At 59.0% G+C, this 16,365-nt stretch overlaps 1 protein-coding gene across 2 annotated transcripts; it reads left to right on the plus strand.

Moving 5' to 3' along the window:
- Positions 1-4,010: 4,010 nt before the first annotated feature.
- On the plus strand, positions 4,011-15,751 carry PLCZ1 (phospholipase C zeta 1). Of its 2 annotated transcripts, XM_072132186.1 has the most exons (11): positions 4,141-4,274; positions 6,448-6,649; positions 8,451-8,589; positions 9,724-9,876; positions 10,142-10,333; positions 10,469-10,625; positions 12,449-12,565; positions 12,629-12,801; positions 12,911-13,037; positions 15,093-15,242; positions 15,323-15,750. In XM_072132186.1, the coding sequence occupies exons 1-11, from the start codon at positions 4,265-4,267 to the stop codon at positions 15,400-15,402; spliced, it is 1,500 nt and encodes a 499-aa protein (XP_071988287.1). In that variant the 5' UTR covers positions 4,141-4,264; the 3' UTR covers positions 15,403-15,750. The 2 variants fall into 2 exon arrangements, with proteins under 2 accessions (XP_071988288.1, XP_071988287.1); XM_072132187.1 differs by lacking the exons at positions 8,451-8,589; positions 9,724-9,876 and having other exon boundaries at positions 4,011-4,274; positions 15,323-15,751.
- The last annotated feature ends 614 nt before the right edge of the window (positions 15,752-16,365 follow it).

Consider the following 16,365-nt stretch of genomic DNA (forward strand, 5'->3'; position numbering starts at 1 on the left):
GATGGGAGGAGGAGATGGTGATGGGAGGAGGAGATGGTGATGGGGGAGGAGATGGTGATGGGGGGAGGAGATGGTGATGGGGGAGGAGATGGTGATGGGGGAGGAGATGGTGATGGGGGAGGAGATGGTGATGGGGGAGGAGATGGTGATGGGGGGAGGAGGAGATGGTGATGGGGGGAGGAGATGGTGATGGGGGAGGAGATGGTGATGGGGGAGGAGATGGTGATGGAGGAGGAGATGGTGATGGGGGGAGGAGATGGTGATGGGGGAGGAGATGGTGATGGGGGGAGGAGATGGTGATGGGGGGAGGAGGAGATGGTGATGGGGGGAGGGAGATGGTGATGGGGGGAGGAGATGGTGATGGGGGAGGAGATGGTGATGGGGGGAGGAGATGGTGATGGGGGAGGAGATGGTGATGGGGAGGAGATGGTGATGGGGGGAGGAGATGGTGATGGGGGGAGGAGATGGTGATGGGGGGAGGAGATGGTGATGGGGGGAGGAGATGGTGATGGAGGAGGAGATGGTGATGGGGGAGGAGATGGTGATGGGGGAGGAGATGGTGATGGAGGAGGAGATGGTGATGGAGGAGGAGATGGTGATGGGGGAGGAGATGGTGGATGGGGGGAGGAGATGGTGATGGGGAGGAGGAGATGGTGATGGAGGAGGGAGATGGTGATGGGGGGAGGAGATGGTGATGGGGGAGGAGATGGTGATGGAGGAGGAGATGGTGATGGGGGAGGAGATGGTGATGGGGGAGGAGATGGTGATGGGGGGAGGAGATGGTGATGGGGGGAGGAGATGGTGATGGGGGGAGGAGCATGGTGATGGGGGAGGAGATGGTGATGGGGGAGGAGATGGTGATGGGGGGAGGAGATGGTGATGGAGGAGGAGATGGTGATGGGGGAGGAGATGGTAATGGGGAGAGATGGTGATGGAGGGAGGAGATGGTGATGGGGGAGGAGATGGTGATGGGGGAGGAGATGGTGATGGGGGAGGAGATGGTGATGGGGGGAGGAGATGGTGATGGGGGGAGGAGATGGTGATGGGGGGAGGAGATGGTGATGGGGGAGGAGATGGTGATGGGGGGAGGAGATGGTGATGGGGGGAGATGGTGATGGGGAGGAGATGGTGATGGAGGAGGAGGAGGATGGTGATGGAGGAGGAGGAGATGGTGATGGAGTGAGGGGAGGAGATGGTGATGGGGGAGGAGATGGTGATGGGAGGAGGAGATGGTGATGGGAGGAGGATGATGGTGATGGGGGGAGGAGATGGTGATGGGGGGAGGAGATGGTGATGGGGGGAGGAGATGGTGATGGGGGGAGGAGATGGTGATGGAGGAGGAGATGGTGATGGGGAGGAGGAGATGGTGATGGGGGAGGAGATGGTGATGGGGGAGGAGATGGTGATGGGGGAGGAGATGGTGATGGGGGAGGAGGAGATGGTGATGGGGGAGGAGGAGATGGTGATGGGGGGAGGAGATGGTGATGGGGGGAGGAGATGGTGATGGGGGGAGGAGATGGTGATGGGGGGAGGAGATGGTGATGGGGGAGGAGATGGTGATGGGGGGAGGAGATGGTGATGGGGGAGGAGATGGTGATGGGGGGAGGAGATGGTGATGGAGGAGGAGATGGTGATGGGGGGGGAGGGAGATGGTGATGGGGGAGGAGGAGATGGTGATGGGGGAGGAGATGGTGATGGGGGAGGAGATGGTGATGGGAGGAGGAGATGGTGATGGGGGAGGAGATGGTGATGGGGGGAGGAGATGGTGATGGGGGAGGAGATGGTGATGGGGGGAGGAGATGGTGATGGAGGAGGAGATGGTGATGGGGGGGGAGGAGATGGTGATGGGGGAGGAGGAGATGGTGATGGGGGAGGAGATGGTGATGGGGGGGGAGGAGATGGTGATGGGGGAGGAGTTGGTGATGGGGGAGGAGATGGTGATGGGGGGAGGAGATGGTGATGGGGGAGGAGATGGTGATGGGGGGAGGAGATGGTGATGGGGAGGAGATGGTGATGGGGGAGGAGATGGTGATGGGGGAGGAGATGGTGATGGGGGGAGGAGATGGTGATGGGGGGAGGAGATGGTGATGGGGGGAGGAGATGGTGATGGGGGAGGAGATGGTGATGAGGAGGAGATGGTGATGGAGGGAGGAGATGGTGATGGGGGAGGAGATGGTGATGGGGGAGGAGATGGTGATGGGGGAGGAGATGGTGATGGGGGAGGAGATGGTGATGGGGGAGGAGATGGTGATGAGGAGGAGATGGTGATGGAGGGAGGAGATGGTGATGGGGGAGGAGATGGTGATGGGGGAGGAGATGGTGATGAGGAGGAGATGGTGATGGGGGGAGGAGATGGTGATGGGGGAGGAGATGGTGATGGGGGGAGGAGATGGTGATGGGGGGAGGAGATGGTGCTGGGGGGGAGATGGTGATGGAGGAGGAGATGGTGATGGGGGAGGAGGAGATGGTGATGGGGGGGAGGAGATGGTGATGGGGGGAGGAGGAGATGGTGATGGAGGAGGAGATGGTGATGGAGGGAGGAGATGGTGATGGGGGAGGAGATGGTGATGGGGGAGGAGATGGTGATGAGGAGGAGATGGTGATGGGGGGAGGAGATGGTGATGGGGGAGAGGAGATGGTGATGGGGGGAGGAGATGGTGATGGGGGAGGAGATGGTGATGGGGGGAGATGGTGATGGGGGAGGAGGAGATGGTGATGGGGGGAGGGAGATGGTGATGGGGGAGGAGATGGTGATGGGGGGAGGAGGAGATGGTGATGGAGGAGGAGATGGTGATGGGGGGAGGAGATGGTGATGGGGGGAGGAGGAGATGGTGATGGAGGAGGAGATGGTGATGGGGGGAGGAGATGGTAATGGGGGAGGATGGTGATGGAGGAGGAGATGGTGATGGGGGAGGAGATGGTGATGGGGAGGAGATGGTGATGGGAGGAGGAGATGGTGATGGGGGGAGGAGGAGATGGTGATGGGGGAGGAGATGGTGATGGGGAGGAGATGGTGATGGGGAGGAGATGGTGATGGGAGGAGGAGATGGTGATGGGGGGAGGAGGAGATGGTGATGGGGGAGGAGATGGTGATGGGGGAGGAGATGGTGATGGGAGGAGGAGATGGTGATGGGGGGAGGAGATGGTGATGGGGGGAGGAGTGGTGATGGGGGAGGAGGAGATGGTGATGGAGGAGGAGATGGTGATGGGGGGAGGAGATGGTGATGGGGGGAGGAGATGGTGATGGGGGGAGGAGATGGTGATGGGGGGAGGAGATGGTGATGGGGGGAGGAGATGGTGATGGGGGGAGGAGGAGATGGTGATGGGGGAGGAGATGGTGATGGGAGGAGGAGATGGTGATGGGAGGAGGAGATGGTGATGGGGGGAGGAGATGGTGATGGGGGGAGGAGATGGTGATGGGGGAGGAGGAGATGGTGATGGGGGGAGGAGTTAGTGATGGGGGGAGGAGTTAGTGGTGGGGGAGGAGTTAGTGATGGGGGAGGAGTTAGTGATGGGGGAGGAGTTAGTGATGGGGGAGGAGTTAGTGATGGGGGAGAGTTAGTGATGGGGGGAGGAGATGGTGATGGGAGGAGGAGATGGTGATGGGGGGGGAGGAGATGGTGATGGGGGGAGGAGATGGTGATGGGGGGAGGAGATGGTGATCTGGGGGGAGGAGATGGTGATGGGGGGAGGAGATGGTGATGGGGGGAGAGGAGATGGTGCATGGGGAGGAGATGGTGATGGGGGGAGGAGGAGATGGTGATGGGGGAGGAGATGGTGATGGGAGGAGGAGATGGTGATGGGAGGAGGAGATGGTGATGGGGGGAGGAGATGGTGATGGGGGGAGGAGATGGTGATGGGGGAGGAGGAGATGGTGATGGGGGAGGAGTTAGTGATGGGGGGAGGAGTTAGTGGTGGGGAGGAGTTAGTGATGGGGGAGGAGTTAGTGATGGGGAGGAGTTAGTGATGGGGGGAGGAGATAATTTGGGGTGCACTGGATAGAGGGGGGTCATTATTCAGTCCTCCATGCTCTATACACAGGAGCAGTGTCGTGACAGTAGCGACCTCATTCCCCTGGAAACCTTCAAGTCCCTGTACAAGCGTCTTGTCTACCCGGCCGGAGCTGCTGCGGATCTTCCACAGACTCTCCGAGGAGCGCGGATCCATCTCTGCACAGAAACTTCTAGAATTCCTCCAGCACGGGCAGAGCCAAGACGTCACCAGCGAGGAGGAGGTCCGACAGCTCATCCAGAAACACGAACTCATGCTGGAAGGTGCGGGGACCGAGGGGAACAGAATACTGACTGCAGCTCTGGGTGTGACTGGAGTATAATATCATAGTACACACCCCTGCACATAGTACACCCCCCTGCACATAGTACACAGGACCCCTGCACATAGTACACAGGACCCTGCACATAGTACACAGGACCCTGCACATAGTACACAGGACCCTGCACATAGTACACAGGACCCTGCACATAGTACACAGGACCCTGCACATAGTACACAGGACCCTGCACATAGTACACAGGACACCGCACATAGTACACACTGCACATAGTACACAGGACACTGCACATAGCACACCCCCTGCACATAGTACACACTGCACATAGTACACAGGACCCTGCACATAGCACACAGGACACTGCACATAGTACACAGGACACTGCACATAGTACACAGGACACTGCACATAGCACACCCCCTGCACATAGTACACACTGCACATAGTACACAGGACACCCTGCACATAGTACACAGGACCCTGCACATAGTACACAGGACACTGCACATAGTACACAGGACACTGCACATAGCACACCCCCTGCACATAGTACACACTGCACATAGTACACCCCCCCTGCACATAGTACACAGGACACTGCACATAGTACACAGGACCCCTGCACATAGTACACAGGACCCCTGCACATAGTACACAGGACCCTGCACATAGTACACAGGACCCCTGCACATAGTACACAGGACCCCTGCACATAGTACACACTGCACATAGTACACAGGACCCCTGCACATAGTACACAGGACCCCTGCACATAGTACACAGGACACCCTGCACATAGCACACAGGACACCCTGCACATAGCACACAGGACACCCTGCACATAGCACACAGGACACCCTGCACATAGCACACAGGACACCCTGCACATAGCACACAGGACACCCTGCACATAGCACACAGGACACCCTGCACATAGCACACAGGACACCCTGCACATAGCACACAGGACACCCTGCACATAGCACACAGGACACCCTGCACATAGTACACAGGACACTGCACATAGTACACAGGACCCCTGCACATAGTACACAGGACCCTGCACATAGTACACAGGACACTGCACATAGTACACAGGACCCTGCACATAGTACACAGGACCCCTGCACATAGTACACAGGACCCCTGCACATAGTACACAGGACCCCTGCACATAGTACACAGGACCCCTGCACATAGTACACAGGACCCCTGCACATAGCACACAGGACACCCTGCACATAGCACACAGGACACCCTGCACATAGCACACAGGACACCCTGCACATAGCACACAGGACCCCTGCACATAGTACACAGGACCACTGCACATAGTACACAGGACCACTGCACATAGTACACAGGACCCCTGCACATAGTACACAGGACCCCTGCACATAGTACACAGGACCCCTGCACATAGTACACAGGACCCCTGCACATAGTACACAGGACCCCTGCACATAGTACACAGGACCCCTGCACATAGCACACAGGACACCCTGCACATAGCACACAGGACACCCTGCACATAGCACACAGGACACCCTGCACATAGCACACAGGACCCTGCACATAGTACACTGGACCTTGCACATAGTACACTGGACCCCTGCACATAGTACACAGGACACTGCAAATAGTACACCCCCCCATGCACATAGTACACCCCCATGCACATAGTACACACCCCCTGCACATAGTGTACACACCCCTGCACATAGTGTACACCCCCCCTGCACATAGTGTACACCCCCCCATGCACATAGTGTACACCCCCCCATGCACATAGTGTACACCCCCCCATGCACATAGTGTACACCCCCCCCATGCACATAGTGTACACCCCCCATGCACATAGTGTACACCCCCCCTGCACATAGTGTACACCCCCCCTGCACATAGTGTACACCCCCCCCATGCACATAGTGTACACCCCCCCCATGCACATAGTGTACACCCCCCCCATGCACATAGTGTACACCCCCCCATGCACATAGTGTACACCCCCCCATGCACATAGTGTACACCCCCCCATGCACATAGTGTACACCCCCCCATGCACATAGTGTACACCCCCCCCTGCATATAGTACATCCCCAGGGCCCTCCTCCTCTATGGCTGCAGTGTCATGTGCTCAGTGGCGTCTCTTTCAGGCCGCAGGGAGAACTACATGACGGTGGAAGGGTTCGTCCGCTTCATGAGCTCAGAGGAGGAGCAGATCCTGCGGAGGGAGCACCGGGGCGTCTACCAGGACATGACCCAACCCCTGAGCAGCTACTACGTGTCCTCCTCACACAACACCTACCTGCTGTCCGACCAGATACTGGGCCAGAGCCACCTGTACGCCTACAGCAGGTGAGAGGTCATGGAGGAGGGGCTGCAGGGGACCCAGGTCATGGAGGAGGGGCTGCAGGGGACAGAGGTCATGGAGGAGGGGCTGCAGGGGACAGAGGTCATGGAGGAGGGGCTGCAGGGGACCCAGGTCATGGACGAGGGATTAGTGGAGTCCCAGGTCATGGAGGAGGGGCTGCAGGGGACCCAGGTCATGGAGGAGGGATTAGTGGGGTCCCAGGTCATGGAGGAGGGATTAGTGGGGTCCCAGGTCATGGAGGAGGGATTAGTGGGGTCCCAGGTCATGGACGAGGGATTAGTGGGGTCCCAGGTCATGGAGGAGGGGCTGCAGGGGACCCAGGTCATGGAGGAGGGATTAGTGGGGTCCCAGGTCATGGAGGAGGGATTAGTGGGGTCCCAGGTCATGGACGAGGGATTAGTGGGGTTCCAGGTCATGGACGAGGGATTAGTGGGGTCCCAGGTCATGGACGGGGGATTAGTGGGGTCCCAGGTCATGGACGGGGGATTAGTGGGGTCCCAGGTCATGGACGAGGGATTAGTATGTTTCAAGGTCTAGGAGGAGGCGCTACAGGGGACCAAGGTCTAGGAGGAGGGGCTACAGGGGACCAAGGTCTAGGAGGAGGGGCTACAGGGGACCAAGGTCTAGGAGGAGGGGCTACAGGGGACCAAGGTCTAGGAGGATGGTCTGCAGGGCTCCCAGGTCATGGAGGGGCTAGAGGGCTCCCAGGTTATGGGGGAGGGGCTACAGGGCTCCCAGGTCATGGAGGAGGGATTATTGGGGTCCCAGGTCATGGAGGAGGGATTATTGGGGTCCCAGGTCATGGAGGAAGGGCTACAGGGGACCAAGGTCTAGGAGGAGGGGCTACAGGGGACCAAGGTATTAGTTGAGAGAATACAGAGGGTTTGAGGGCATAGAGGCGGTGAGGTAATGGGGGGGGTTCGTCATTTTCAATATTGAGGTTTTGTTGAGGCCCCTATCTTTGTTCTGAGACCTTGCAGCACAGTCAGAGCGGGCAGGTCCTGCTCCCGCAGCACAGTCAGAGCGGGCAGGTCCTGCTCCCGCAGCACAGTCAGAGCGGGCAGGTCCTGCTCCCGCAGCACAGTCAGAGCGGGCAGGTCTGCTCCCCCGCAGCACAGTCAGAGCGGGCAGGTCCTGCTCCCGCAGCACAGTCAGAGCGGGCAGGTCCTGCTCCCGCAGCACAGTCAGAGCGGGCAGGTCCTGCTCCCGCAGCACAGTCAGAGCGGGCAGGTCCTGCTCCCGCAGCACAGTCAGAGCGGGCAGGTCCTGCTCCCGCAGCACAGTCAGAGCGGGCAGGTCCTGCTCCCGCAGCACAGTCAGAGCGGGCAGGTCCTGCTCCCGCAGCACAGTCAGAGCGGGCAGGTCCTGCTCCCGCAGCACAGTCAGAGCGGGCAGGTCCTGCTCCCGCAGCACAGTCAGAGCGGGCAGGTCCTGCTCCCGCAGCACAGTCAGAGCGGGCAGGTCTTGCTCCCGCAGCACAGTCAGAGCGGCCAGGTCCTGCTCCCACAGCACAGTCAGAGCGGGCAGGTCCTGCTCCCGCAGCACAGTCAGAGCGGCCAGGTCCTGCTCCCGCAGCACAGTCAGATAGGGCAGGTCCTGCTCCCGCAGCACAGTCAGATAGGGCAGGTCCTGCTCCCGCAGCACAGTCAGAGCGGCCAGGTCCTGCTCCCGCAGCACAGTCAGATAGGGCAGGTCCTGCTCCCGCAGCAGTCAGTTGCTATGGACATGTCGGTGCAGGTAAAATCTGTGAAGGGTTTGGTAACTTTTGCCCTTTTCTGCCCCCAGCGCCCTGCTGAGGGGCTGCCGCTGCCTGGAGATTGACTGCTGGGACGGGGACGAGCCGGTGGTCTACCATGGGCACACGCTGACCAGCCGGCTGCTCTTCAAATCCGTCATCTCCATCATCGCACAGTACGCCTTCCAGGTCAGAGCCCAAGAAATACCGCCATATGGTAACACCGATGCCAGATTACATACACTGCTCAGGTAACGCCGCCATACAGCGCTCAGGTAACGCCGCCATACAGCGCACAGGTAACGCCGCCATACACTGCACAGGAAACGCCGCCATACACTGCACAGGAAACGCCGCCACACACTGCACAGGTAACGCCGCCACACACTGCACAGGTAACGCCGCCACACACTGCACAGGTAACGCCGCCATACACTGCTCAGGTAACGCCGCCACACACTGCACAGGTAACGCCGCCACACACTGCTCAGGTAACGCCGCCATACACTGCACAGGTAACGCCGCCATACAGTGCTCAGGTAACGCCGCCATACACTGCACAGGTAACGCCGCCATACACTGCTCAGGTAACGCCGCCACACACTGCTCAGGTAACGCCGCCATACACTGCTCAGGTAACGCCGCCATACACTGCTCAGGTAACGCCGCCACACACTGCACAGGTAACGCCGCCACACGCTGCACAGGTAACGCCGCCACACGCTGCACAGGTAACGCCGCCACACGCTGCTCAGGTAACGCCGCCACACACTGCTCAGGTAACGCAGCCATACACTGCACAGGTAACGCCGCCATACACTGCTCAGGTAACGCCGCCATACACTGCTCAGGTAACGCCGCCACACACTGCACAGGTAACGCCGCCACACACTGCACAGGTAACGCCGCCACACGCTGCACAGGTAACGCCGCCACACGCTGCACAGGTAACGCCGCCATACAGCGCTCAGGTAACGCCGCCACACGCTGCTCGGGTAACGCCGCCACACGCTGCACAGGTAACGCCGCCACACACTGCACAGGTAACGCCGCCACACACTGCACAGGTAACGCCGCCACACACTGCACAGGTAACGCCGCCACACACTGCACAGGTAACGCCGCCACACACTGCACAGGTAACGCCGCCACACACTGCACAGGTAACGCCGCCACACACTGCACAGGTAACGCCGCCACACACTGCACAGGTAACGCCGCCACACACTGCACAGGTAACGCCGCCATACACTGCACAGGTAACGCCGCCATACGCTGCTCGGCTGGTAGTTATTAGTGGTTCTTTCTCCGTTGCTCCTCCAGGCCTCCCCCTATCCGGTCATCCTGTCGCTGGAGGATCACTGCTCCCCCAAACAGCAGGAGGTGATGGCGAGACACCTGACCGTCATCCTGGGAGACAAACTGCTCACCACCACCGTGGCCAACGAGTCCTGCACATGCCTGCCCTCCCCCGAGGTACATGACATGAAGCCAACAGAGTAAGCCCCTCCCCCGAGGTACATGACATGAAGCCAACAAAGTAAGCCCCTCCCCCAAAGTACATGAAATACATGAATGTGGCATAAGCCCCTCCCCCATCCTCTAGTGGGAAGGATCATTGTGCATAGTGACTACCAAGCTGCTGCAGAACCTCTTTTTGAGATTGCTTTACTGCTTTACACATGGCCCCTCCCTACCCCACAGAATGAGTGAACCTTTGAATTTTTCTAATTTTTTGCAGGCTCTTAAAGGTAAAATCCTGATAAAACACAAAAAGGCGGGGCTCCTGCAGGACACCATCCTGAGCCCTGCCCCCAGCGCTCAGGGTCAGGTGGAGGAATACGAGGAGGTCGAGGATACAAAGAACAGGCGATTGTCCATGAACCTCCTGAGAAGAACAACCGCAGAGTCCACAACCAACCCGGAGACGCAGGTAGCCCCTCATCCCGCGCTCTCTAGTCACTCCCAAAGCAGCCCCAGGGAGGAGAACCTAACCCTCAGCTCCTCAGGGGCGGGAGGACACCTGATAGGGATTGGACTGACCAGACTCTGCTGTGCTTCCTCTCAGGGACAGAAGATGAAGATCTCCATGGCGCTCTCAGATCTCGTCATTTACACCAAGTCCCAGAAGTTCATCAGTTTCCAACATTCAAGAGAAAACCAGAAGTTTTATGAGATCAATTCTTTGACAGAGAATGTGGCGCGAAAACTGGCCCGACATCACGGTGCGTACCTGTCACTCCGCCACGGCGCAGCGTATACGGAATTCATCTGGGTGCTGCTGAGGACATCGCTGGCACTGGTGGAGGTCACAGAGACTGAGGGCATCGCTGGCCCTGGTTGAGGTCACAGAGACTGAGGGCATCGCTGGCACTGGTGGAGGTCACAGAGACTGAGGGCATCGCTGGCCCTGGTGGAGGTCACAGAGACTGAGGGCATCGCTGGCCCTGGTGGAAGTCACAGAGACTGAGGGCATCGCTGGCCCTGGTGGAGGTCACAGAGACTGAGGGCATCGCTGGCCCTGGTGGAGGTCACAGAGACTGAGGGCATCGCTGGCCCTGGTGGAGGTCACAGAGACTGAGGGCATCGCTGGCACTGGTGGAAGTCACAGAGACTGAGGGCATCGCTGGCCCTGGTGGAGGTCACAGAGACTGAGGACATCGCTGGCCCTGGTTGAGGTCACAGAGACTGAGGGCATCGCTGGCACTGGTGGAAGTCACAGAGACTGAGGGCATCGCTGGCCCTGGTGGAGGTCACAGAGACTGAGGGCATCGCTGGCCCTGGTGGAGGTCACAGAGACTGAGGGCATCGCTGGCCCTGGTTGAGGTCACAGAGACTGAGGGCATCGCTGGCACTGGTGGAAGTCACAGAGACTGAGGGCATCGCTGGCCCTGGTGGAGGTCACAGAGACTGAGGGCATCGCTGGCCCTGGTGGAGGTCACAGAGACTGAGGACATCGCTGGCACTGGTGGAGGTCACAGAGACTGAGGACATCTCTGACGTTGGTGGAGGTCACAGAGACTGAGGGCATCGCTGGCCCTGGTGGAGGTCACAGAGACTGAGGGCATCGCTGGCCCTGGTGGAGGTCACAGAGACTGAGGGCATCGCTGGCACTGGTGGAGGTCACAGAGACTGAGGGCATCGCTGGCCCTGGTGGAGGTCACAGAGACTGAGGGCATCGCTGGCCCTGGTTGAGGTCACAGAGACTGAGGGCATCGCTGGCACTGGTGGAAGTCACAGAGACTGAGGGCATCGCTGGCCCTGGTGGAGGTCACAGAGACTGAGGGCATCGCTGGCCCTGGTGGAGGTCACAGAGACTGAGGGCATCGCTGGCCCTGGTTGAGGTCACAGAGACTGAGGGCATCGCTGGCACTGGTGGAAGTCACAGAGACTGAGGGCATCGCTGGCCCTGGTGGAGGTCACAGAGACTGAGGACATCGCTGGCACTGGTGGAGGTCACAGAGACTGAGGACATCTCTGACGTTGGTGGAGGTCACAGAGACTGAGGGCATCGCTGGCCCTGGTGGAGGTCACAGAGACTGAGGGCATCGCTGGCCCTGGTGGAGGTCACAGAGACTGAGGGCATCGCTGGCCCTGGTGGAGGTCACAGAGACTGAGGACATCTCTGACGTTGGTGGAGGTCACTGAGGTTGAGGACATCTCTGACGTTGGTGGAGGTCACCGAGGTTGAGGACATCTCTGACGTTGGTGGAGGTCACCGAGGTTGAGGACATCTCTGACGTTGGTGGAGGTCACCGAGGTTGAGGACATCTCTGACGTTGGTGATGGTCACCGAGGTTGAGGACATCTCTGACGTTGGTGATGGTCACCGAGGTTGAGGACATCTCTGACGTTGGTGGAGGTCACTGAGGTTGAGGACATCTCTGACGTTGGTGGAGGTCACTGAGGTTGAGGACATCTCTGACGTTGGTGGAGGTCACTGAGGTTGAGGACATCTCTGACGTTGGTGGAGGTCACTGAGGTTGAGGACATCTCTGACGTTGGTGGAGGTCACAGCGCATGAATGGCCATTGCTTTTCCCCTACAGCCCCAGAATTCATCCAGCACACCCGGAATTTCATCACCAGGATTTACCCCCGAGGCACCAGGACCGATTCCTCCAACTTCTGTCCTCATGAATTCTGGAGCGTGGGCTGTCAGATGGGTGAGTGTCCTGGGGTCGGGTACAGATCCAGCAGGGGAGTTCTCATCTCCGTCTTCTTTGCAGTCGCTATAAACTTCCAGACGCCCGGGATTCCCATGGATCTTCAGGGAGGAAAATTCCTGGATAATGGGAGGTGTGGCTATGTCCTGAAGCCGGAATACCTCAGGACGGAGAGGAGCAAGGTCCAGCCATACGAGGCCAGAACCCGAAGACGACCCAAGTTTTTTATAATCAAGGTACCGATCAATATCTCTGTATGTGAGTGAGGACCCCTCCACGTGCACAGCGGGGGGGGCTCAGATAACCCCCCCAGCTTGTGTCCTCCACACTTCTCTCTATTCCCAGGTGATCAGTGGATTCCTCCTGCCACACGGAAGCCTCTCCACCACGCCCAGCCTGATAGTGAGGGTGGAGATCTATGGGATTCCAGCAGACGAGGGACGCAAGCAGACAAATGTAGTGAAGAACAACGGTAAGACCCCTACTGAGAGGAGACCAAAAGGAAGGCCCCTGGGGGGAGACGGCCACACTCAGAGAAGACTAATGGTAAGGCCCCTGGGGGTCAGTAGAGACGACCATACTCAGAGAAGACCATCAGTAAGGCCCCTGGGGGTCAGTAGAGACGGCCATACTCAGAGAACACCATCGGTAAGGCCCCTGGGGGTCAGTAGAGACGGCCATACTCAGAGAACACCATCGGTAAGGCCCCTGGGGGTCAGTAGAGACGGCCATACTTGGAGAAGACCATCAGTAAGGCCCCTGGGGGACAGTAGAGACGGCCATACTTAGAGAAGACTAATGGTAAGGTCCCTGGGGGTCAGTAGAGACGGTCATACTCAGAAAAGACCATCAGTAAGGCCCCTGGGGGACAGTAGAGACGGCCATACTCAGAGAAGACCATCGGTAAGGCCCCTAGGGGTCAGTAGAGACGGCCATACTCAGAGACCATCGGTAAGGCCTCTGGGGGTCAGTAGAGACGGCCATACTTGGAGAAGACCATCAGTAAGGCCCCTGGGGGACAGTAGAGACGGCCATACTTAGAGAAGACTAATGGTAAGGTCCCTGGGGGTCAGTAGAGACGGTCATACTCAGAGAAGACGATCGGTAAGGCCCCTGGGGGACAGTAGAGACGGCCATACTCGGAGAAGAGCATCGGTAAGGCCCCTGGGGGTCAGTAGAGACGGCCATACTTGGAGAAGACCATTGGTAAGGCCCCTGGGGGTCAGTACCGATGGCCATACTCGGAGAAGACCATCGGTAAGGCCCCTGGGGATCAGTAGAGACGGCCATACTCGGAGAAGAGCATCGGTAAGGCCCCTGGGGGTCAGTAGAGGCGGCCATACTTGGAAAAGACCATCGGTAAGGCCCCTGGGGGTCAGTAGAGATGGCCATACTCGGTGAAGACCATCAGTAAGGCCCCTGAGGGACAGTAGAGATGGCCATACTCAGAGAAGACTAATGGTAAGGCCCCTGGGGGTCAGTAGAGACGGCCATACTCAGAGAAGACCATCGGTAAGGCCCCTGGGGGTCAGTAGAGACGGCCATACTCGGAGAAGAGCATTGGTAAGGCCCCTGGAGGACAGTAGAGACGACCATACTCAGAGAAGACCATCGGTAAGGCCCCTGGGGTTCAGTAGAGACGGCCATACTCAGAGAAGAGCATCGGTAAGGCCCCTGGGGGTCAGTAGAGACGGCCATACTCAGAGAAGAGCATCGGTAAGGCCCCTGGGGGTCAGTAGAGACGGCCATACTCAGAGAAGACTAGTGGTAAGGCCCCTGGGGGTCAGTAGAGGCGGCCATACTCAGAGAAGACTAGTGGTAAGGCCCCTGGGGGTCAGTAGAGACGGCCATACTCAGAGAAGACTAGTGGTAAGGCCCCTGGGGGTCAGTAGAGGCGGCCATACTCAGAGAAGACTAGTGGTAAGGCCCCTGGGGGTCAGTAGAGGCGGCCATACTCAGAGAAGACCATCGGTAAGGCCCCTGGGGGTCAGTAGAGGCGGCCATACTCAGAGAAGACCATCGGTAAGGTCCCTGGGGGTCAGTAGAGACGGCCATACTCAGAGAAGAGCATCGGTAAGGTCCCTGGGGGTCAGTAGAGACGGCCATACTCAGAGAAGACCATCGGTAAGGCCCCTGGGGGTCAGTAGAGACGGCCATACTCAGAGAAGAGCATCGGTAAGGCCCCTGGGGGTCAGTAGAGATGGCCATACTCAGAGAAGACCATCGGTAAGGCCCCTGGGGGTCAGTAGAGACGGCCACACTCAGAGAAGAGCATCGGTAAGGCCCCTGGGGGTCAGTAGAGACGGCCATACTCAGAGAAGAGCATTGGTAAGGCCCCTGGGGGTCAGTAGAGACGGCCATACTCAGAGAAGAGCATTGGTAAGGCCCCTGGGGGTCAGTAGAGACGGCCATACTCAGAGAAGAGCATCGGTAAGGTCCCTGGGGGTCAGTAGAGATGGTCTTATGTAGCATTATCGCCCCTCCGCCTGTGGGTCAGGGTCATGTGCTTTATCTTTCTTGGTTTCAGCGTTTAACCCCCAGTGGAACCAGTCCCTGACCTTCTCGCTGCAGCTGCCGGAGCTGGTTCTGATCCGCTTCTGTCTGGAGGACCAGCACACCCTGATACCCAACGAGATGCTGGGCCAGTACACCCTGCCGCTGACCAGCATGGCCAAAGGTAAGCTGACAGGTACAGGACGGGCCGGGGCAGCAGTCACATGACCAGTCACATGACCATTCTCCGCTCCTCTGTTGCAGGATATCGCCACATTCCTCTGCTGAACAAGCACGGCCAGAGCCTGGCACCCGCCTCCCTGTTCATCCACGTCTGGTATTAGCACCCGCCTCCCTGTTCATCCGCGTCTGGTATTAGCACCCGCCTCCCTGTTCATCCGCGTCTGGTATTAGCACCCGCCTCCCTGTTCATCCGCGTCTGGTATTAGCACCCGCCTCCCTGTTCATCCGCGTCTGGTATTAGCACCCGCCTCCCTGTTCATCCGCGTCTGGTATTAGCACCCGCCTCCCTGTTCATCCGCGTCTGGTATTAGCACCCGCCTCCCTGTTCATCCGCGTCTGGTATTAGCACCCGCCTCCCTGTTCATCCGCGTCTGGTATTAGCACCCGCCTCCCTGTTCATCCGCGTCTGGTATTAGCACCCTCCCCCGACAACCCTGCAATAAAACATGCCCGGCAACCGCGTGTGCGCCTGTATGTAACCCCCCCCCATCACCGCGTGTGCGCCTGTATGTAACCCCCCCCCATCACCGCGTGTGCGCCTGTATGTAACCCCCCCCATCACCGCGTGTGCGCCTGTATGTAACCCCCCCCATCACCGCGTGTGCGCCTGTATGTAACCCCCCCCCATCACCGCGTGTGCGCCTGTATGTAACCCCCCCCATCACCGCGTGTGCGCCTGTATGTAACCCCCCCCCATCACCGCGTGTGCGCCTGTATGTAACCCCCTCCATCACCGCGTGTGCGCCTGTATGTAACCCCCCCATCACCGCGTGTGCGCCTGTATGTAACCCCCCCCCATCACCGCGTGTGCGCCTGTATGTAACCCCCCCTCATCACCGCGTGTGCGCCTGTATGTAACCCCCCTCATCACCGCGTGTGCGCCTGTATGTAACCCCCCCCATCACCGCGTGTGCGCCTGTATGTAACCCCCCCCATCACCGCGTGTGCGCCTGTATGTAACCCCCCCCCATCACCGCGTGTGCGCCTGTATGTAACCCCCTCCATCACCGCGTGTGCGCCTGTATGTAACCCCCCCCATCACCGCGTGTGCGCCTGTATGTAAC

This window comes from Engystomops pustulosus, unplaced genomic scaffold (assembly GCF_040894005.1).
Source record: "Engystomops pustulosus unplaced genomic scaffold, aEngPut4.maternal MAT_SCAFFOLD_260, whole genome shotgun sequence".
NCBI lineage: Eukaryota > Metazoa > Chordata > Amphibia > Anura > Leptodactylidae > Engystomops > Engystomops pustulosus.

Excerpts from the sequence above, each read along its gene's own strand:
- PLCZ1 (XM_072132186.1), top strand. Across the intron at positions 8,590-9,723 it reads TCGCACAGTACGCCTTCCAG|GCCTCCCCCTATCCGGTCAT; the intron begins GTCAGAGCCCAA and ends TTGCTCCTCCAG. Across the intron at positions 13,038-15,092 it reads AAATGTAGTGAAGAACAACG|CGTTTAACCCCCAGTGGAAC; the intron begins GTAAGACCCCTA and ends TCTTGGTTTCAG.